This window comes from Leptonychotes weddellii, chromosome 5, assembly GCF_054177405.1.
Source record: "Leptonychotes weddellii isolate Sample4059 chromosome 5, ASM5417740v2, whole genome shotgun sequence".
NCBI lineage: Eukaryota > Metazoa > Chordata > Mammalia > Carnivora > Phocidae > Leptonychotes > Leptonychotes weddellii.
Window position 1 is genome coordinate 117,378,180 of NC_138373.1, and position 23,412 is coordinate 117,401,591.

The 23,412-nt window shown below is 36.9% G+C and overlaps 1 protein-coding gene across 39 annotated transcripts in view; it reads right to left on the reverse strand.

The window, feature by feature from the left end:
- The window catches only part of LOC115940598 (uncharacterized), a 404,464-nt gene that overhangs the window by 307,505 nt on the left and 73,547 nt on the right, over positions 1-23,412 (reverse strand). For 20 of the 39 annotated variants that reach the window (XR_014145777.1, XR_014145795.1, XR_014145785.1 and 17 more), the window contains one exon: positions 1,229-1,258. Coding sequence is in view for 5 of the 39 variants with exons in the window: in XM_081822069.1 (XP_081678195.1) it covers positions 1,229-1,258 (30 nt within the window). In the remaining 34 variants the exon portion in view is untranslated. The other 19 variants (XR_014145801.1, XR_014145789.1, XR_014145783.1 and 16 more) reach the window with 3 other exon arrangements.

A 23,412-nucleotide genomic window follows, 5' to 3' on the forward strand; every position in this document is an offset into this window, starting at 1 on the left:
ATAATTCAGATACCACAGATGCGGCCTCTACTTAAATGACCTTAAACGGACTCCAAGGTCTAGAGGCTGAAAGCACGCTAAGAAACCAAATTAGAAGTCATAGTTAATGGGAAAGTGCTTTAGCCCCCAACCTATTCACCTAGGAATGGGCAAATGCTCAGAATTACTAAAGACTTCTAATGAGAGCTAGCTTTATATATTTATGTCTTTTTAGAGTTGGAGGGGAAATTAGAAACCATGCAGTCTGACCACTTCCTTTTCACACATGAAAAAAAAAAACAAAAACAAAACCCAGAGATGCTAAGTAGTTCACAGAGAGCCATCATGTCTCCTCACACCTTGAGTCGGATGTGAGTCTTGGTTGTAAGCAATAGAAGCCTCCCTGGCTAACCTAAGCAAGAATGTGTTGGAAGACAATGAAGTTCTCACAGAGGGGAAGCAAAAGCCTGAAGTGGCAAGATGAGAAAGGACAAAAACCAGGAAGCTGTAGTGGTCTCAGGAATAGGCACTGTTCAATTGTTTTGGCAGAGAGATTTCGTAGAACAAGAGGAGCCAACGATTGTTTTCCCCACATCCCTGAATTATTCCATTAAAGAGTCAAAGAACCAGGACGAAAGAGTCAGACTGACTCTTGTGTTGTCTGCCTACTCCTCAGCAGGTACCTTGATTTATAGTCTCATCAAGTATTCACTTAATAGCTGAAAGGTAATTCCACAAAAAGAAATGGGAATACTATTATACTATTACTCAAGAGGCGCCTGGGTGGCTCAGGCAGTTAAATGTCTGCCTTCAGCTCAGGTCATGATCCCAGGGTCCTGGGATCAAGCCCCTCATCATCAGGCTTCCTGCTCAGTGGGGAGTCTGCTTCTCCTTCTCCCTCTGCCTCCTCCCCTCCGTTCATACGCTCTCTCAAATAAACAAATAAAATCTTAAAAAAAAAAAAAAAAGTATGGAAAAGGGGGTATGAAAGGAGAGGTCAGGAACACCAAAGAAAAACATTGTCTTTTTCACATTTTTGTCTAGTCTTGACCCAACTATAAGGCGAATACAGCTTTGCATTTTTTGTTCTACAGTCTTTTAGCTAAACCTCCTAATCTGCAGCGTTTACTAAGCAGCTGAAGATTAGTGGCTTTCTACAGGGACCTTAGTCAGGTGAGCCAGTTTTTCTCAATTTAAGACCGTGAAAAGGGCATAGAAAAATTCAGTCAGAGGAAAAGAAAACACTTACCAATGGTGTCCTTTTCCCTCAAATAGCTTTCTGAAATAGGAGAAATAAAAATTGATTAATACCTTTCAATTTACCAAGAATAAGGCTTGCTTTCCAAAATTTTTGCACAGTGCCAAAAATTTGTAGCAATACTAATGTTCAGGACAGAAATTGTGCAGATTCAGAGATTCTCATTGTTATATAATCCTAAAGTAATTGGAAACAGGCTCTTTATTTTCTTTCTCTCTCGTTCAAAACCCATATTCAACATATAGTTTCTGGAAGAAGAAAAGCACTAACATTGTTTGACTACCACACATAAATCCTTCTGTCACGCCTTTCCTAGAAAGAACTTTCTCAATAAAACACTTTTTCAAGAAATCACTCTCAGGGGGCGCCTGGGTGGCTCAGTCGTTAAGCGTCTGCCTTTGGCTCAGGTCATGATCTCAGGGTCCTGGGATTGAGCCCCGCATCGGGCTCCCTGCTCGACCGGGAGCCTGCTTCTCCCTCTCCCACTCCCCCTGCTTGTGTTCCCTCTCTAGCTGTCTCTCTCTCTCTCTGTCAAATAAATAAATAAATAAATAAATGAAATCTTTAAAAAAAAAAAAAGAAATCACTCTCAGGCTTTGCTTCAAGGGAGAACCCAACCTAAGAATATAGGCAGACATAGAGTAATATGTTAATATCTCTAATATATATGTTTGATAGAAGTAATCAGGGCCTTAGCCAGAAACTGACATTCTGTTCAGAAACGTTTATCCTTACTTCCAATATAGTATGTACTTCCTCCACAATAACTTTTCAACATAAAGTGCAACTACAGAATTTGTGTGGTTTCCTAAGCAGAAAAAAAAAAAAGAGACAATTAAGAAAATTAGATGATTTACTACCAAAAATGCATGGACTAACTCTGAAGCATGGTTTTTGGAGCTAGACTGAGCTGGGTTTGAATCCAGCTTTAACATTAGTAGCCATGTATTCATTAAAAAAAGAATACCTTTTTTTGCTGGGATTTTTGAGAATTAGATTTATTTTAGATAAAATACTTGGACCCAAAATACATTGGTTACCAATGGTGTTCTGGAGCCCACTCCCAACAGCTTACAATAGGGGCTTATACCAATTTCTTCCCAGCTCCATGGTCAGTGATATCACATTGATTGCTCAAAATTGGCTACGGTGGGAGTATTACATGACGGAAATTGGCAAATGCTGGAAATCAAGACTCCCACTCACCCCAGAGCTGCTTGTTAAACATATACCAGCACATCACTGCCTTAATCTATAATTCTAGTCTAGACATTCAGGTCATGATCTCAGGATCATGAGCTGTAGACTCACATTGCCTACTAAAGTTCTCCTGAATGCCCCACAAGAATTTAAAACTAGGGCTGTCTGGCTGGCTCAGTCAGAAGAGCATGTGACTCTTGATCTCAGGGTTGTGAGTTTGAGCCCAATGTTGGGCATAGAGATTTCTTAAGTAAATAAAACTTCAAAAAAATTTTTTTTAAATAAAACTCAATACTCCACAATAAAACTCATCTCCTCTTCCATCCCTCTGTTCATTTCCGTTGGTGGAATAACATGCCTCCCAGAAATGCAAAGTAAAAATCCAAGAGTTATTTCTTTACATCTCCCTCACCTTTATCCCCACCACCAGTCTAAAAAAAAGAAAAAAAAAATGCAAACAAACAAAAACTTGCGATTTTATGCTTCCTAACAATTTCTCCAACTGTATACTAATCCCCAAGATCAGACCCTTTTCTTCTTTGGCCTGGAAATTCCAGCAGCTTTCTAATTACTCCCCTTACAATTCACCCTTCATATCACCTCAGATTAAGGTTTTCAAAAGTCGATCTGACCACCATTCTTCTGCCTAACATCCTCCCAGGTTCTATACTGTTTATAGGATAAAATCTAAGCTCCTTAACTTTGGCATCAAAGCCCTTTGTCATCTTGCTTTAGTTTATATTTCAACGTTCTCACTTACCATTCCCTACTTTGAAGCTTACATTTCAGTCACTGACTACTCACTCACAGTATTGTTTCATGCTCTGGGGATGGATTTCCTTCAGTACATAATAATTACATGTATTGGGGCGCCTGGGTGGCTCAGTCAGTTAAGCGACTGCCTTCGGCTCGGGTCATGATCCTGGAGTCCCGGGATCGAGTCCCGCATCGGGCTCCCTGCTCAGCGGGGAGCCTGCTTCTCCCTCTGACCCTCCCCTCTCTCATGAGCTCTCTCTCTCTCTCATTCTGTCTCAAATAAATAAATAAAATCTTTAAAAAATATATATTAAAAAAAATAATAATAATCACATGTATTGAGCAACTAAGGTAAACTATGGGTAAACATTCTATTCTTTTTTTAATCAAAAGCTATAATACTTATTCAAATCTGAAATATGTATTTAATATATCTAGAATATCTTCCATCATTCCAATAATGTCACTATTATAAATTGCAATAGATTGCAAAACTGGCAATGAATTCTTCCCATCCTTATATATACATCATTTTGCAATGTGACTTTACAGTTCCTTCCATTAAGAGGTGGAGTCTCTTTCTCCAGTCCTTGAAATTAGGCTTGGCCATGTCTCTTGCTTTGGCCAATGAGACATACACACAAGAAGCAAGCAGGGCCTTGAAAATGCTTATGCATTAGGGCTGCTCTCTTGCTGCTCTTAGGAACCCTATGACCACTATAGTGTGATAAAGCCTAGCTTGATGCTGGATGTTAGGCTTGTGGTCAAGTCAGCCCTGGTGCCCCAGCTGACATCTAGCCCACTACCAGACATGTAGTGAGAGCATTCTACAACTTTCAGCCCCATCAAACTACCAAATGACCCTAGCTAAAGTCTGCCCAGGCCAGAAATCCTAGCCAACCCATAAAACCATGAGAAATAGTAGTTATTTTAAGCTCCTAAATTTTGGGTGGTTTGTTACGGAGCAAAAGTTGATTCCTGAAAAATACGAGTTTTTCTCTATAAGAACCACCTCTGCGGTTCACCAAAGTCTAAAGCAGCAAAATATAATAGTTCCTAGAAGCTAATAAATTATGAATTTGCCTTATGTGTAAAAGAATGTATAGTTCACTGATGAAATGAAAAAAGGAGTTACACATACATGTAAAGAGTTTTAATCAACAAACTGGCAGTGACAAACACCATACTACTGGTCATCTATCAAATATTTAAGTGATTATTCTATACCAGCCACTATGGTAGATTCCTTATATACAAAAATAAATATAATATATTAATTACCACTATAATATAAAGGAGCCTGTAATCCACCTAGATGAAATAGCCATCTAAACAGATGGATGACTTTTAAAATAATTACTAATTCTCTCTATGAAAGTAATAACAGTATTATGGAAAAACAAAGACTATCAGGTATTCTGCCATCTAAAAGACAATGTTAAAGTAGTTTAATATTCTTTTTAAGCATATATCTTTTCATTCCTTTATGCATTTATATATTTAAAAAATAGGATTATTTATATATAGAATTTTATAATCTGCTTTTTAAAATTACAGTACATTGTCAATATCTCCTCATAATATTAACTATTCTATAAAATCATTTTCATGGATGCATTGTATCCCATTATATAGATGTATCATATTTATTTAATCAATATTTTATTGTTAGATGCTGATTTTTTTCCAGTTTTTCTTTCTTCTTCTTATTGTTACAATGAACCTGTGCAACTAAATCCATGGGCACATATATGATTATTCGTGAGAATTAAATAATGTAATAGACATAAGTTGTCGAGTAAGCACAAAAATAGCAGTAAGAGGAGGAAAAAGTGAATAGAAGCTTGCTAAGCATAGAGCGAGGGAAGTTTGAATGCAAAGGTCCTGAAGCAAGATCACAGCATATCTTCAGAGACTGGCAAGAAAAACATAAGACTTGAGCAGAGATCTCTTGGGGAAGAATAGTGCAGAGGAAGTTGGTAAGTTAATACAAGGATATCATACTAAAAATTTAGATTTTATTCTATAGCTTATGGGCAGCCTTTGAAACTTCTGTCTACAAAAGAATTCTTTAGTAGTAATACGGAAGAGTTGTTTTATTTTCTCAGGGATATATTCATAATGATATTTTCCTTTAAAATGGTTACTGTAAAGGATCCACTGCTTCCTTAAGAGTGATTTTATTATTCCTTGGGGCTAACAAATTTTCTGTGGATACATCTGTCTGTTTGTTAATGGAAGCAATGGAAAAATTGGATTTGAAATCTTTACATGAAACCCTTAAAAAAACACATCTATCCCTCATATAGAATAGTATCTGTTTTTATTGTAGCCATGGTCATATGGGATAGATTTAGTGGTAATTGTGAGAATCTTGATTTATAGCTTAGGCAATAGAGTAACAAGGGCAGAAGTAAAAAGTGATAGCAAAATGGATAACCTATAAAACTTATATTTTTAGACAAAGCTTTACCTTGGCAATATTTTTGATCCATAGGGGTTAAATTCAGAAGTACAAAGTAACTATTGCACAACAGATTGGAGTGACTGGTTACATTGTCAGTCCAGCCGCATACTTGACAATCAGTCATGAAAATAACCAGTATGAACAGGGAGGCCGTGCTTCAGCTCAGTCCGCCCACTGACACAGCCATAGCGTATGGGCAGTTGTGCTATTCCAGCCTATATAAGTTCATTGTCTTGATTATACCTGATAATAAACAGAAAATAATGTGATGCTAAATGAAAATAGCCTGGCCTAATCAGGGCATACTGCTGAAAATCACTTTAATGCTGTACTGAATATTCAGCATTGCAAAATTACAAGGTTCCCCAATTACAGTACTCACCATTATCAAACTGCTATTTGATAATTGTTATAACATCAAAGACCGGAGGCAAAGATCAAAGAATAAGAACTACAGATGTCAGCCTGCCCTTTCAAGCCCATCTCAATTTTTTCTAACCTTCCATCTCTCTTGCACATCATATTAAAGTAACTGCAGTGATAAATATCTCCGACATCTAGATATGAATTGGGTTTTTTTTTTTTTGTGGACTTATTTACCTTGTGAAGAAGACTGTTATATGTAGATCTTATTAATCCTCCTTTATATAAATTTCTAAAGGAAATACAAGGATAAAGAAAGGTAGCATCCTGCCTTAGAGAGATCTTGACCCCCACCCCTATACCTTTCTGTCAGTCATTCACTCTGGATTCTGCCATCACAAAGGATCCTGCCATATCTAATAGTCCAGCCTATCTGACCAGGTTGCTCTTCTCTAAAGGTCCTATATGTGTGCATATGAAATTCCTTCCCCACCACAATCCTCACTCCTCAGCACAGATACCCACCTAGCAAACTTCTTGTTGCTGACCAAGAACCAGCACAAAGTTCCCTTTTCTATGACAACTTCATAGGAGAATTCTACTTTTGTACTTACCACGCCATGTCTGTCTTGTCAGTTTGGGCTACTTTCACAGAATACCATAAATTTAATGGCTTATAAGCAATAGAAATTTATTTCTCACAGTTCTGGAGGCTGGTCTGTCCAAAATCAAGGTACTAACAGATTTGGTGTCTCGTGAGAGCCCGCTTCCTGGTTCACAGACAGCAGTCTTCTGTCTGTCTGTCACCTGGTAGAAGAGGTGGAGAGTTTTCTGGGGTCCCTTTTATAAGGATACTAATCACATTCATGAGGGCTCCACCCTCATGACCTAATCACCTCCCAAAGGCCCATCTCCTAACACCATCACATTGGGGGTTAGGATTTCAACATATGACTTGGTAGTAGGATACAAACATTCAGTCCATAACATTGTCGTAACAGTTTTAGAATCAATAAAAAAAAATTTTAGAATCAATTAAAAAAAAATAGGATTCAAAAAAATACCTTCCTGGAAACTTTAACTGTGTATTTTATGTGGAATATAAAAAGCTTATTTAAACTTTGAATCACTGGAAGAAATAAAGGAAATTCTTTGATTGTTATAAAAGATTATTCTGTGCTTGAGCCACCAATCTTCATTTTTGCTATTCGCATCTAAGCTTTGACATTTTAATTAAATGGCTACGCCATTGAATTGCGTCTGTTATCACCAAAAAATTATTCTCTACATTCACAAAAGGAACCATTGGTCACTACAGGGGCAGCCCTGGCCAGAGTAGGGAATTAGGCAGGGTTTCTTCTGATGTTCTCTTCTCTTCCATATCAGGGACTTTCCCAGGCCATCAATAAATAAACACAAATAATTTTTTAGAGACAACTTAAAACAAGAGAAAAATCATTAAAAGCAAGTAACTGAGAAGGGAATGAAAAAAATAGATAAACATAATTATATAATTATATAAGAAAAACAAGTCTCAGAGAGGCTACCATAATTAAATACAATATTAAGCATTAAGCTTCCTGGTAGCCATGGCAAAAAAGAAAAACATGAGGGGGGGCGGGCGGAGGAGGCTGAACAGTTAAAATACAAGCTCATTAAAATAAACACTTTCAGAACTCTTGAGAATTTCCCTCTTGAGTCTTCATAATATTGATATTTTCTTTAGAAGTAATAAACATTTCAGAGATGTTCTTCCTTTGGTCATTTGTATCAATCCAATTCCTCACTCAGTTTCATACACCTATATTCTCTGAACTTTCATATCTTTCTATATGCTGTTTCCTTTGAGTTTAATGCCCTTTTCTCTTTATCTTTGCCTAGATTACTCCTTATTGATCCTAATGTGTCAATCATTGCAAGAAGCCTTTCCCCACCCATTTCGCTCCTGGTTGTTCACAGGGGTGCTGAGGTCTCTGTCTGTCTCTGTGTCTGTCTGTCTCTCTCACTTTCTCTCTCACACACACCCCTCTGTTAAGTATCCCTCCTCATGCTATCATAGCACCTGGGGCATACTTCTATCCTAACACTATTAGATGCTAAACAGAGAAGTAGTTTAAGAATGACCAGGAAAAAGTTAACTATTGCTTGTGGCATTTAGTCCTTGTGATGCTCCTCCCAGTAGCCCTTATATTCTTTATCTCTACAGTGAAGAATGGATTGGGCCCAAGGGTCCTTAAAGATCTCTTCCAGTCCAATCATTAGACGATAGTTTATTGTTTTGTTTAAAAGTTTCAAGTTCATTAAAGTAGCAGCAAGGAAACTAACAGAAATAATAACATCAAGACAAAAGCAGACACAAACAAAACAACAACCACGACCCATTTCTTCTATGGCCACAAGAGAAACAGACATCTGGCCTATCCAACAACAAGATTTTTCATGCTCTAAGATTAAATGAACTATTTAAAGTGCCTAACACCATGCTTATTAGTTCCTTATCTCTTTCTTATTCTCTGCCTGAAAGGACTGGCCAACAGTTTAAGTGGAATAGGGATCACATGAAAGGTGTAAAGAAGCCCTATAAATAGGAAAGACATGAGGAAAGGTAAGATTAAAAATTTAAAAATTACTATTTTATATTTGCATGGCACTCTATATCTTTCAAAGTACTTTGATATAAATTATGTGCTTTTGTTTTAACTATGAAATATGGATATCTTTTGTTAATTCCTTTCATTTCTATATTTCCTAAAGAATATTACATCGACTTATTGTCAAAAGATTAGTATATAGATCATATTTTATAGGGAAGTTTATATTATACCCTTGGGAATCAATTAACATAGTATGCTATGCAACCTTCCAGATGAGAGTTAGTAATGGAAAGCCAAAGGAATGAGCAGTATGCGATTATTTTCTACTTTGCTAAAAATATAAAAATAGTTGGACTCTTACTTAGCTTTAATTTAATCTTTTAATTCTAGAATAAATACAGTAGAGCATTACAAAAACAATTTGATTATTTATTTTCATAGTAGCGAACTTTCTCATTTATCTATCTTCTTTTACCAAAATAAGCTTTCAGATAAAATATTTTACAGTATCTTTTCAGCTTTGAAGTTCGTTTGTTTTTTTTTACAAATACATATTTACAGCAGGCTTGAATTTTTATGTACACAAAAATGGCAGAAATAACCCAATTATCAAATCTATTCCAGTTGATAAAAATAGGCAGCAAAACAGGGGAAATACAAAGTCTTTCAAAATACAATTTAAAAAAAACTAAAATAAGATAGTGCATGTTGGTTTTAGATAACTTTTGGTAGTAAAAGTAGAGGCATATTTGTTTAGATTTAAGTTGTTCTCTCTTCCATTGAGATTTATTTAATGATACAACATGATTAAATCATTTGCCATTTAAGTAAAACACATAATTTCTATAACTTTCATTAAAATACATGCACATCATATTAGAGGAAATAGCAAGTTAATTATAGTTTTAGATGCAATTTATTTATTAGCAAAAGATACTCAATGAGAACATTTAACTGTTTAAATCTAGCAGAGGTTCAACAGAATACCAATATGCTTACTTTTAATGTTAAACAATATAATGTGATTTAAACTATAAAAATATAGTGTAATTAGCTTGAAGAATTTTATTTCACATTCTTTGCTTAGCCTCCAAATCCCCTAAGTCATAGCAATAATTTTATCCACAGATAAAATAACATTTTGCAAAATGCAAACATTCATCCTCTCCTTATGTTTTGACCTCAGAACATAGAAGATAGAATTCTGCTCAAGGTTGAGATGGGAGCACTGTGAGTCTTGAGAAAACACTTGAGTACCTTTGGGCTTACGGTGACCACTGGGATGAAGAGTTATTCCTCCCATCAATCAGAATCTTTTTGGGGGAAGGGGCTGAATTTTACTAGTCGGTAGGGACACCATGTTAAAGCTCAGTGTTCATGCATAGTATGCTCTCCTGGTCTCTCTTCCACTCTCTGGTTTCATATGGCCAGTGGGGTAAGAAAGCCAAGGCCTGGTCCTTTTACCCACTTGCAGAAGGAGGCTGGCCTTTCTTCTCTGTTCTTTCAATTACAATTGTGCAATACATTTTAAAATCTTGTTTGGATCTACGATTAAAATTTTATTTCTTAATTTCATTTCTTAAAATAGAACAGTTATCTATTTCTGGCTGAAAAAAAATATTTTAAAAACCATAAACATTAAAATGTGCTCATACAAGCCCTGGGTATTATAGAAGACTGATGAATCACTGAACTCTACCTCTGAAACTAATACATTATATGTTACTTAATTGAATTTAAATTGAAAAAATAATAAAAATAAATAAAATATGCTCATACATTTTGCTTTATTATTTTATTATTATATCAGAAGACACCACATTATCTACTATTGCTTTAAAAGTCTACTGGGTTATGGAAAAAGCAGATCTATATTTTTTCTGGAACATTAATATTATCTCTTATGCCATAAAATTGCTCAACTCCAAGAAAAAAGTAAAACCCCACTTCACTTGTAAACAAATACTTACTGTATTTTTGGAAAATAAAAATATGCAGTTAATTAAAAATAGTGCTATTATTACATTAACTTCTTACATTAATCACTACAAAACACAGAAGAGTGATTTATGTTTTAGCTTGTTCCACTTCCCCTTTATGAGTTCCTTGAAACAGGAAATTACGTATTTCTCATTTTTTATCTCTAGTGCCAATCACAGTGTTACAAATCACATATTAAGTATTTTCTGGATAGACAGGGATGAATGGGATAGATGGAATGGATGGATAGGCTAATGGAGCAGATAAGCAGATGGATAAAATTGGTGGATCGATGGGATCAATGGACAGAATAAGTGGGTGGGATAGATAAACAAATAGAGGGAATGAACGGATAGCTGAGTAGTTCAGAAGTTTAGGGGTTTGATAAGTCAAGGGACATGAACGTGCAATGTAAGTGTCAGTTCATTTAACATACGTTTACAACTCACCTCTAGATGCCAAATATATGATGGGTGGTCAGGCTCACAGTAATGTAAGGGACAGAGACAGACAAAAGTAATAATGTAATAATATAATACAATAAGTACAAGAACAGAGGTAAGTAATAAGTCCTTAGAAGAGAAACGGCTTTAGAAAAAGCATAGTAATTGATCTGGTGCTGATGAAGGTGATATTTACCAGTATGACCTGAAACATTGCATTAGGAAAGCACACATGTATTGTATTAGCTCACTGGGAAGAGCTAATAGACTAGATAGATAAAAGTGGTGGAGAAAAGGGAATTCCAGGAAGACGAAAACAGGATGTGTCAAGGTAGAGAGAGATAAAACTTCATGGTATGGCCATGAAACTGCAAGTAATTTAGTATGGCCTGAAATTATAGCAAAAATAATACATTGAGTCATTTATTTTGATGCTATAAATTCATTTATCTCTTACAATGTAATACAATATATTTCCAATTTATGCCTCACACAGCCTGACTTCTTATTTATCTTTTATTCCTCAACTCTGTATTTTGAAAGGAATATTCTCTTGTGACCCATGCCATTGAAAAGAATAAAAATAACCTGACTTCTTAATGTATGAACTCCCAGCTCTATAGTTAAGGGCAAAAAGCCTTAATAAAAAGCTTGGAACCATTGAGATTCTGATTAGAATATTAGAAGGAAGTAGATAGTGTTATAGAATCAATCTCAGAGTTCACTGTTTTCCTAAGATTTTATATTTTATTAGATCAACTCAAATTAAAATATTGAGCATAAACAATAGGATATCAAATAATGCCTAGGAAAATAAGAACTATGGCAATAGAAAAAATAGTATGCACTAACTGCCAAACTAGAGCTCCTTAATCTTGACAACCCTATGAGGCAGATATTATTAGTAGCATTTTTTTTAAAGATTTTATTTATTTATTTGAGAGAGAGAATGAGAGAGAGAGCATGAGAGGGGGGAGGGAGAAGCAGACTCCCCGCCGAGCAGGAAGCCCGATGCGGGACTCCATCCTGGGACTTCAGGCATGACCTGAGCCGAAGGCAGTCGCTTAACCAACTGAGCCACCCAGGCGCTCCATTAGTAGCATTTTATAAAGAGAAAACTAAATCTCAAAGAGGTTGAGTAATTTTCACACACTCACATCTAATAATTGGTAGAGTCAGGACTCAAATCCAGGTCTGTCTAGTTTCAAACCTCTTAATGACAATGCCATATTACTACTAAAGTTCAGAAACTCAGATTATCATGTATAAAGATTTATTTGAAATTCGGTTTGGACTCGGGCAAGGAATAAAGAAAAAGTCACATTATTAGGAAAAATTTATATTTATATTTTTCAAGAGCATAATATAGTACATTATAGAGTATACAGGTTATTAATATAAAATCAATAGCAAGGATGTGGGGCTGGATCCCAGGACCCCAAGATCATGACCTGAGCCAAAGGCAGACACTTAACTGACAGAGCCACCCAGGTACTCCAAAAGCAAGGAGATTTTATACAAGTTATTCTACTTCTTTTTGATGTCCATAGAATTAATGATGAAAATCAAGCCCAGGTCCAGTGTAAAGAAATATGTTGACACTTGGGAAGAAATGTTCTTTATACTTTTAAAGTAAGTAAACAGTGCTATGGTAAAAATTCTGCACTTACATAAATACGGTTTTTGTTGTTGTTTGTAACATGTCCTTTAATAGTCATTAGTATTCACTAAAGTTCTTTTTTTTTTTTTTTGAATTCTAGCTCTACTTGAGCTAGAATGTTAAAGTAGAAAAAGTGTATTCCAGGGGACTGATGTGTGGTGGTAATAGTGGAAATTAGATAGATCCCAAAAGGCAAGTAAAATCTAGTTAAAATAGTCAGAAACATAAAATCTTGTCTTTAATCTCAAGGGGAAGAGGTGGGGGAAAAAGCAGCCAAATTGTGTCTCCTATTACTGATATGAGAGAGTCTGAAAGGAGGAGAATGTAAAGGGATAAAAGTTTGCCTGTCAATAACTAATTAGTAAGATGGCTGCACACATAGGCAACCTACAGAAATGGATAGCTTTCTTACAAAAACATGTTTTAAAATTATAAATTAGGGGTGCCTGGCTGGCTTAGTCAGTAGAGCATGCAACTCTTGATCCTGGGGTCGTGAATTCAAGCCCCATCTTGGGCATAGAGATTACTTAAAAAATAAATAAATAAAATATTATAAATTAAAGATCCCATTCAGAGTAGCAACAAGAACTATAAAATATTGAAGAGAAAATGAAACAAGAAATGTACAAAATCCATGTAAAAAAAATAGAACTTTTACAAACATATAAAACACCCAACTAAACTGGAGGTATATCATGTTCCTGAATGGGAAGACTCAGTATTTATTATAAAGCAAAGCAATTCCAACCCAAATACCCTCAGAATTAAAAAAAAAAAATCATGATTAGCTTATTCTAAAAATTAAACAGAAGGAAAAATGTATAAACATTATTAGCTTTGGGGTGCCTGGCTGACTCAGTCATAGAGCATGCTACCCTTGATCTCAGGGTGGTGACATCAAGCCCCACATTGGGTGTAGAGCTTACTTAAAAAACAACAATGACAAAAAACCCAAAAAACATTATTAGCTTTTAAAAAGAATAGCAATAGGAAAGAGAATTTACCCTACTAGAAATCAAAACATACTATACACTAGAATAAAACAGTAAGATATTAATTAGTCTTAGACTAAATAAATAGATTAAGGAAAAGAATAGTTTAGAAGGAAATTTTTTTTTTAAGGAGGAAAATTCTAAAGCAAATTTCTACAATTCTACAGGATTTGTCAGAGATTCTCCAACAGGATTAAGCTTCAATTGTCTGCAGTAGTAATTCATTTTTTTGGGGTTTCTTCTCTTTCCCTTGTCACTTTCTTCACTCCTTTGTCTCCCTACCAAAATACCTATTGTGATATGGTGATTTATAATAGGAAATATATATTTGGTATTCATCCTTATTCCTGGCACCAAGTCCTAAGTCCTTGGACTTTCCCAAGTGATAAGGGAGATAAAGGTGTCATTTGTTATTCATAACAAGCCCCTTTTAACCCACACTTGAGTTTATGTTAATTAGGTGATTTTTGGAAAGCTCCTAGATGACCACAGGATAGGGGCTAGTTGCCAGAGGAGCCAACCATATGACCAGAAGATTAGAACTTTCAGCCTCATCTCTCAACCTCTGGGGAGGGGCCAGGGGCTGGAAGTTGACTTAATCACCAATGTCATATGATTTAATCAATCATGCATATGTAATGAAGCCTCCATGAAATCCCTAAAGGACCAGGTTCAGAGAGCTTCCGGGTTGGTAAACACATGGAAATGCTGGGACAGTGGTATGCCTTGAAAGGGCATGGAAGTTCCACACCCTTTCCCTCATACCTTGCCCTATGCATCTCTTACATCTGCCTGCTCCTTTGTAATAAACTGGTAATGTTGTAAATAAACTGTTTTCTTGAGTTCTGTGAGCCATTCTAGCAGATTATCAAACCTGATGAGGGGATTATGGGAACCTCTGATTTATACCCAGTCAGTCAGAAGCCCCGATGACAACCTGAACTTGTGATTGGCATCGGAAATGGGACAGCAATCTTTTGAGATCGGGCCCTTAACTTGTGGGATCTGGTGCTGTATCCAAGTAGTGTCAGAATTTAATTGAATTGTAGGATACCCACCTGGCGTCCACAGAGAATTGGAGAATTGCTTAGCATGGGAAAATCACCCCACACTCGGAGTACAAAAGTATTCAGTGAGCAGTGAGTAAAAGAGGAAAACAGGAGTTTTCACATTATACCAAACTCTCAAGTCATTTTCTCAGAGTTGGCTTTTGAAGGAACTCAAACAAAGATAAGAGATGCTTACGTTTTTATTCTGCATGATTTTGTATATTAATTTTTCACAATGACAACATATTCATGCAGGACTTACGTCATTCAAAAAACATAATAAAAATATTAGTTTGCCAAATCACACCTATGAATTTGGAATGTTGTTTTCGGGTTTTATGTTTTACTTGTAAATGGTAACCAATGTCTTCAATACCCATTTAAATCTCTCAAAATTTCGCGCTAACGTCCTACAAATATTTCCAGCTCATTCTGCTCTTGACCTTTCACATTTAGATACTGATAACATAGAATCATAGAAAACGATTTCTGAGATGGAATTTTATAGATTAATAAGTCTATAAACATCTGCCAATTATAAATCTGCTATCCCTTATGAAAAAGCATTAATGGACTTTATCTGACTTTCATCTTAAAATGTTTAAAGTCTCATGTACCATCATACACTAACCAAAGGACATCTTAAGAAGATGTGCGTGTTAATCACTAAAAAGAATATGGGTAAGAGTGCAGAGCTGGATATTTAATGTGGCGAATGACCAGAGGCATAATTTCAACAACTGACTGAGTTCAGGAAATACCATTTGTTTCTACTCTAAACTGAGAACTGTTTTTCAAATAAGCAGGAAGTTGAGTGCCTAGTCTAAAAGGGAACATAAGCTTAGGAACAGAAAGAGGGTGGTCTAAAAGGGATATGACACCATGCAGAAAAGCTGGAGTTAAAAATGAAACTGGCTGAGGTATTACATGGTCAGTCTATTATTTGAGACTAGTATACTCCACCTGCTTGAATAAACCACACAAATCCCAGTGGGTCAGCAAATGGATAACTCTGACCACAGTTGATGCTGATGGGAAAGTAGAAAAGGGGTATTGATTAAATGATACACAAATAACCATAGAATGGTGGAACTATGAATAGCAGAGGAAGGGTTTTCAGTCAACACTCATGTCAGAAACTGATTACTCATCAAACTTCATAGATCCTTATAAAACTATCATAGTAACAACAACAATAAAAAAAGAAGGTTCCTAAAAGGGGCTGCAGCAGGCATCCTTCTGTAATTGAAGAATTATTCAGCCTGGATCTGTTCAGTAGCAAAAAGGAATAAGTGTAGCCATTACAATGGAAAACCATAAAGACATGTCATAAGCAGTGTCTTCATATCCTTCCAAATCTTAGTGGGATGGAACCAGTACTTAAGGCCAGAGCTACATAGTGTGCTAGAACTATGTATGATTCCCTTATTAATGTGAGCTCCATTACTCTCAATTATATCTTTTAACATCCCAAATCAAAATTGCCCCTTTGATTAGGAATGGTGGGTACTTGACACACTAGGAATCAACAGACAATTAGTAGTCAAGATTCTAGTGCTCAGGACACTAGATACCTATACTTGGTGAGTAGCATAATATATAAAAGTTTCCTAAACTGGGAATTTAGAGCATGTGCTAAAAGAAAACGAAAGTTTGGAACAGTGAGTAAGAACTCTGAATCCATCTGTTCAGTTCAGCAGTGTCGTATGTCTGTTAGTTCAGAATAATAAGTTAAGGATACTTTATCAAAAAAGTAGAATTAATCTTTCTGCTGATATACACACATAAGATAATTTGAATTGATGTCATCTGAAAAAGGCATGAAAGATTAGTATAACGTGTTCCGGCACTTTTCAAGAGAACTCTCGAAGGAGCATTCAGTCAGCAACTTCAGGTCAGAGCAAGATAACATAAAGCCCAAAAGAAAGATCTTTGGAGCCTAGCTAGTTTCTTAATGATATATGCTGCATAACAAACTAAATGTTTCAAAATGACAAACATTTTATTTGCTCATAATTCTGTGGGTCAGAAATTTGAGGTGGGTTCAGTCGGGTAGTTCTTCTGCTGATCTCACTCATTCTGCCGACGGTCACTCATTGCATTATGAGGCCATTAGGGATGCATGATCAAAGCTGGCCTGACTCAAAAGTCTGGTAGTTGGTGATTCTTTGGCTGGGCCACTGTCTCCATGTGGTTTCTTATTCTTGAGGAGACTGGAAGTGTCCCAAGAGGACAAGAGCAGAAGCTCTTGAAGCCTACACTCACAAGCCCGACAGCTGCATTCTATTAGTAAAGCGCGTGACAAGGCCAGCCAGATTCAAGGGTGTGGAGAGAGGATTTTATCTCTTGATGAGAGAAGTAGTGAAGTCACTGTCGTAAAGAAACACTTGTACACAGATGGGAGGAATCATTGCATATGTCTTTATAAACAATCACTATAGTTAGAAAGATGCCTTTCTCCTTTAGGAGCTGGGACAAGGCCACAAGAGGCCTCCACACAAGAGGCCACGAACTATCTTTATAGTGGGATTTTAGAAGCAGACTGGACCACTGAGTATCTAAATAGTAAAAGAGTTAGGGGAAACATTAAGACAAACTGAAGCTCTTTTTATTTACCAAAATACTGGCAATCTTTTAATAGTCTAGGACCTCCATATTTAACAATCAGATCATTTCCCAAATATTTACTTTATCTGAAATGCTTTTCTGCCGGATTTTCAGATGGCTGACTTATTCACATTATTTGAGAAAAAGCTCAAATTTGCCTCCTCAGGCAACCAACCTAATTAAAATTAACCTCCCCCATTTCATCTTTACATTTTCTCCATAGCAATATCACTATCTGAGATTATTTTAATATTTGTTTACTTATTTATGATGTTTTCCACACTAAAATGTAAGGTCCATGAGATTTGGAGTTCTTTTCATTTGTTTAGCATAGTAATATCAGCAACTTATGAGTAGTGCTTGAAAAGGTAGCAAGGTGAGGACAAGATTTTGATAATTATTTTTCCACTAACATCCCAAGTTTGGCCCAAGTCTTAATCTCTTCTCTGAAGACAAAGTAAATAACACCATCTCATCATACCTGGTCTCAGAGTTTACTAAATTTTTCCTTAGAAGTATGCCTGCTTGGAACACCCCATTTATGTTACAGATTCTAGTCTTTGGAATGCATTTAATTAACCTCAATTTCCTTTATTCATAAACATAAGAAAATACTCACCTTCCTTATTATGTAAATTAAATGAAGTTCCATTTGTAAAGTGCATAATACAGTACCTGGTATAGAATAAATCTCAATAAATGGTAGTTACTATTATTATTATCCATAGTTCACTTGTGAATAATGGCCTGCACACATCTCCAGCCCAATCAATATTCTATTCATTTTTTTTGTCTTAAGTTATCAATTCCAGTCTTCTATTTCTGAAGGATTCTCTAACTCCTCAGAAGGTCCTAGAAAAAGTCTGATCATCGATTTTACAATTTTATAATGTCCAAAAAGAAATACAACACCAGAGTCAGAATAACACATAGAGTATCGGCTAAGATGTTCTTTTACATGTGCCACTGATGTTCTTCCCTGCCTAACTAGCAGTATTTCCAGTTTTCTTCATCTTCTGGTATTCTAGCCATCCCTTTCCCCCTTCTCTACAAAACCCAGGGGCTTCTTCACCTAGGCTTATGTTGCTCATCCAGGTGGTGATCTCCCTGCTTTCTCTATTCCTTACAATGCCATATTAGAGCAGCGAGTTACTGCTGCTAGTAATGACTTTTTAAAAACTATCCATGCCCTGGACATTTTATTATCTTACTGTTATTAATGCTATTGTAATGATTTCCAGTCACATTTTGTAGTCACAGCATGGAATCCTTTTCATTAAGCTACAATTGCATTAATGTTAACAGCCAAACCATTTTGAATCTGAAACACCTGCTGTGTTTATCCTAGGAGGGTGTTTTTCTTAGAAATAAGAATACTGGTTTGCTCAAATCACAGGCTCCTTCTCATCCTCCTGTTAAAATACTTCCTGTTTATTCTTCTTGATATATTAGGTACTATCTCATTGGTGAGGACAGCATGTGATTATATTCTTGTCACCATGTTCCTCACCATTGATCTGTCCCTTCAAAACCCCTACAACGTTATCTTGAACTCATTGGGCCATTTCACTGCTTGCATGGCTAATAAGAAAGAATTTTCTTTACATTTCTCAACGGTTCTCAAACAGTCCCTTTTTTTTTTCTTTATTCGTCCCTGTAAGGGAGCAATTAATGAATAATTAGGTTCAGTTATGGCACTTAGCTGACATAAACAGCCAGTGGTAGGTCTAATGACATAAACCCAGTCTTCTTAATTCTCCACACGGAGCTCAACAAACCACCCTCAGGAAGAGAGATAAGACCTTGTTGGCTATTTCAGAGGAAAGCTCCACCAAACTAAGAAAAATGAGGTCTACCTGTTAACAAAGTAAATTTTTATTTTTTTTTCTCTTGGTGAAAAATCTGACCTAGGGATTTTTAGGTATATGTAATGATGATTGCACGATGGTCAATAGGAGATCCCTATCAATGATACCACAGTTTAAATTAAAACACTGAAGAAATCATGTGACTTTGGTGCCTTGATGAAAACCATGGTCTGCTTTGAAAAGTTGGCATGTTTTATAGACTATAGGAGTTATACAAAAGTGGGGCACCTGTGTGGCTCACTCAGTTAAACACCCGAATCTTGAGTTAGATTTAGGTCATCTCAGGGTTGTAAGATCCAGCCTCAGGTGATAAGCGCCAAGCCCTAAGCCCTGAGGAGCCCCACAGCCAGGCCCCGCCCTAGGGGTGGAGCCTGCTTAAGATTCTCTCTCTCCGCAAAAAAAAAAAATTATATGGAAGAGTTTTTTAAACTCAGGAGTATACTGGGGTAACTGGGTGGCCCAGTCGCTTACCTGTCTGCCTGGGATCAAGCTCCACCTCTGGCTCCTGCTTCTCCCTCTGCCCCTCCTGCCCCCCATGTTCTCTCTCTCTCAAATAAATAAATAAAATCTTTAAAAAAATAAAATAAAACTCAGGAGTATGAAAAGCTATGTGATCTGCCTCTCACTGGAATTCTTTTTGGTACAATACAGGAGTGAGGGGCAGCATCTAAGTTTCTTTTTAGTTCAGATAAAGAATTATTTTGCCTAATGGCCTTATCTTTTGCAAGAAAAACAACATTTTTAATGATAAGTTCTGAAAAAGAATCAAAAAATGAAATTGACTAGAGACTTATGTAAGGGACGCAAAAAGATTTCTTAAAAAGGTCCATTTGTTCGTTCAGTTGAGCATTTTATTGGTTTTGCATAGGCCAAGATGTATCTCAATCTGACTTTGGCAGTAGGAAACATAGAGAGCTAAATGACTCTCCACTGAAGAGTGGGAGGAACTGAGGTTTTCTTCCCTAGAATAGAGGACAGAAAAGTAAGAAGAGTAAGAAAAGTACAAGAGGCTGACATCAAGATGAGCTGTTTTCTGTTACTGTGATATAAGAATCCCTGCATATTACTACCTTCAACAAAGTCATCTCTACAAATATCTCTGCCTCTGTGAATGTTTCTAGTGGCTACTGGGATGAAGACCAAAATCCACAACTGGGTTAACATAATAGGAAGTAGGCAACATGAGCAGAAAGGTACATGATCTATAAACCAGACTAAGTAAATGGAAATAGGAGCTCCAAGCCAGAAATGATTATGAGATCACAAGATTTTAGGGAATACACATACATCTTTTTTTTTTTAAAGATTTTATTTATTTATTTGACAGAGAAAGACACAGTGAGAGAGGGACAAGTAGGGGGAGTGGGAGAAGAAGCAGGCTTCCCGTGAAGCAGGGAGCCTGATGTGGGGCTCGATCCCAGGACCCTGGGATCATGACCTGAGCCGAAGGCAGACGCTTAACGACTGAGCCACCCAGGCGCCCTGAATATACATACATCTTAAGGAAACTTATGAACCACTACAATCCACAGGATGATGATGGAAAGTCAGTCTCATCCATGTCTTAGATGGCCCAAGAGAACAAAGATGATATCTGAGTTAACACAAGTTATGTTTGACAATTTCATTAAAGAAAAAATGTTAAGTATTGTTTATAATCTGAATTATTCTTAAATTGAGTTCTAAAAATAGTAAGATCCACACACATAAGAAAATGTCAGTATAGCATTAACCCACCTTCTTTATCTTTTTATCCTTGAAGTTAAATAGCTTTTTTTTTTTAAGATTTTATTTATCTATTTGAGAGAGAGAGCACAAGCACAAGTGGGGTGAGGGGCAGTGGGAGAAGCAGACTCCCTGCTGAGCAGAGAACCTGATGCAGGACTCGATCCTGGGACTCGGGGATCATGACCTGAGCCGAAGGCAGCCGCCCAACCAACTGAGCCACCCATGCACCCTGAAGTTAAATAGCTCTTGGAAGACATTTAAAGAAAGTATGTCCAAGAAAACTTCAAAATCTTAAGCATTTAGGTATATTAATGGATAATTTTATCAGTTACATTGGAAACTTCACCATGCCCTGGCAATCCTTTTATGGCAAGTTTATATTGTGCTTGGCAAGTTTATATTTCCACTCTTTACAATTGTTTCCAAATCTTCCTTGCTCTTTTCAAGCCGTCTTCTTGGTTCCCTACTATTCACCCTCACTTTTATGAAGATGATTTCACTTCCTGATTAATAAACTTGAAGCCATCAGATATTATTTCCCTAAACTTTTGCCCACCCCTGCACATATACCTGTATCTACAAAGACTTAAGTTAATCTCAGAGGAACCCTCTCACCTATTCCACACCTTGCAGCACATCTGCAAGTCGTGGGATGAGTGGTTAGGCCCCAGCTTGCTAAGAAGGAACTTGCCTCTGGCCCCCACCCAGCTCCCTTTCTGGCCACCCCTCCACAACCCCCCGTCTTTGCTAGGGCCAGAAGGAATGCCCAGGAGCCTAACCCATAGCCATACCATGTCCTATGTATGGCTATGTATCGGCAAGACCTTTGCCCAGTGGCTGGTGTGTCCCAGCTAGGACTGGAGATGACAGAGAAGGGGCCTCCTTGCAAGCACACTCAGATTTGTCATGCACGCTCCATGGATCCTCTTCTCAGTAAGTGCTGGGCCCTGGGCCCTGGCTGACTTGCTGTCACTGTGCTTGTTTCAACAGCAGGTACTGCAGCAGGAGCAGCTGTGGCACTGGACTGGGACAGGCCGGGGACAAGGAAGGAGCAGCCCCATGTGGCAGAATTGCCCTGGTGGACACCTGCCCTGGGCCTGAGCCCACACTGTATTTCGTGAATGGTTTGTCTGTGAACTTGCTCACGTGGACCGCAAGTCCGTTTTCTCTTTCTACTGCATACAAACTTTTGTTCTCTACTAGCAACGTGTTCTCAGACTATTTTTCTTATACTAAAAATAAATTCCTTTAACTCATATTCCCTCAAATCCACCCATTTTCTATTTTCCCTACTCATGAGGACTTCAGGTAAGTATAGTCTTTATTTTCTCACAGCACACTTATTCTCAATCCAACAAATATTATCTTTAGCAACTACTATGTCTCAGGCACTGTGCTATGTGCAACAATTACAAAATTGTTCTCCCCTTGCTATTCCACTGAAACAGTAGTAGGAGATTACCATAGACCTCCTAATTGCCAAATCCAAGGGGTATGTTTCTTGACCTCTCTGAAACATCTTTTGTTTCAAAACATAATTTTGTTCATTCTTACCTTCTTGAAGTTCTTATAACCTGTGGCAGCTCATTTTCCTCTTTTACTTCTTTGACAGTTTCTTTTTTATGTATTCTTAGTGGAAAAGGCTACAGAGAAGGGTAAAGTGAAAATTACTATGGGGGGAAAAGTATTCTGCCAAATTTTCCCTTACTATGTGCAGTCTGTTAGGGATACAAACTTAGATTCAGCAGACACATCTATTTTAAGAGCCAGGTCTTTAGTGTCTTCACTACATTATTCCCAGCACTTAGAGAGTTTCCAGCACAGAACGGGTAATCAGTAAATATTTTTTATAACAGCATTATTGAGAAATAATTCACATAACATAAAATTCACCCTTTTAAAGTATACAATTTGTTTTTACTATATTCACAGAGTTGTGTAACCATCACCACTATATAATTTTATAACATTTTTATCATCTCAAAAACTTCTTCACCCATTAGCAATTCTTTCCTCCCCTCAAGCCCTAGAAGCCACTGATCTATTTTTTTTTTTAAGATTTTATTTATTTGACAGAGAGGGACACAGCAAGAGAGGGAACACAAGCAGGGGGAGTGGGAGAGGGAGAAGCAGACCTCCCGCCGAGCAGGCAGCCCGATGCAGGGCTCGATCCCAGGACCCCAGGATCATGACCTGAGCTGAAGGCAGAAGCTTAACAACTGAGCCACCCAGGCATCCCAACCACTAATCTATTTTGTATCTCTATAGATTTGCCTATTCTGGACATTTATATAAATGGAATCATATAATGTGTAGCCTTTTCTTGCCTTGGTTTCTTTCACTTAGCATAGTATTTTCAAGTTTCATCCATGTTGTAGCCTCTATATCAGCATTTCATTCCTTTTTATGGCTGAATAATATTCCATCATATGAATCTATTACATTTTGTTCATCCATTCATCAGGTAA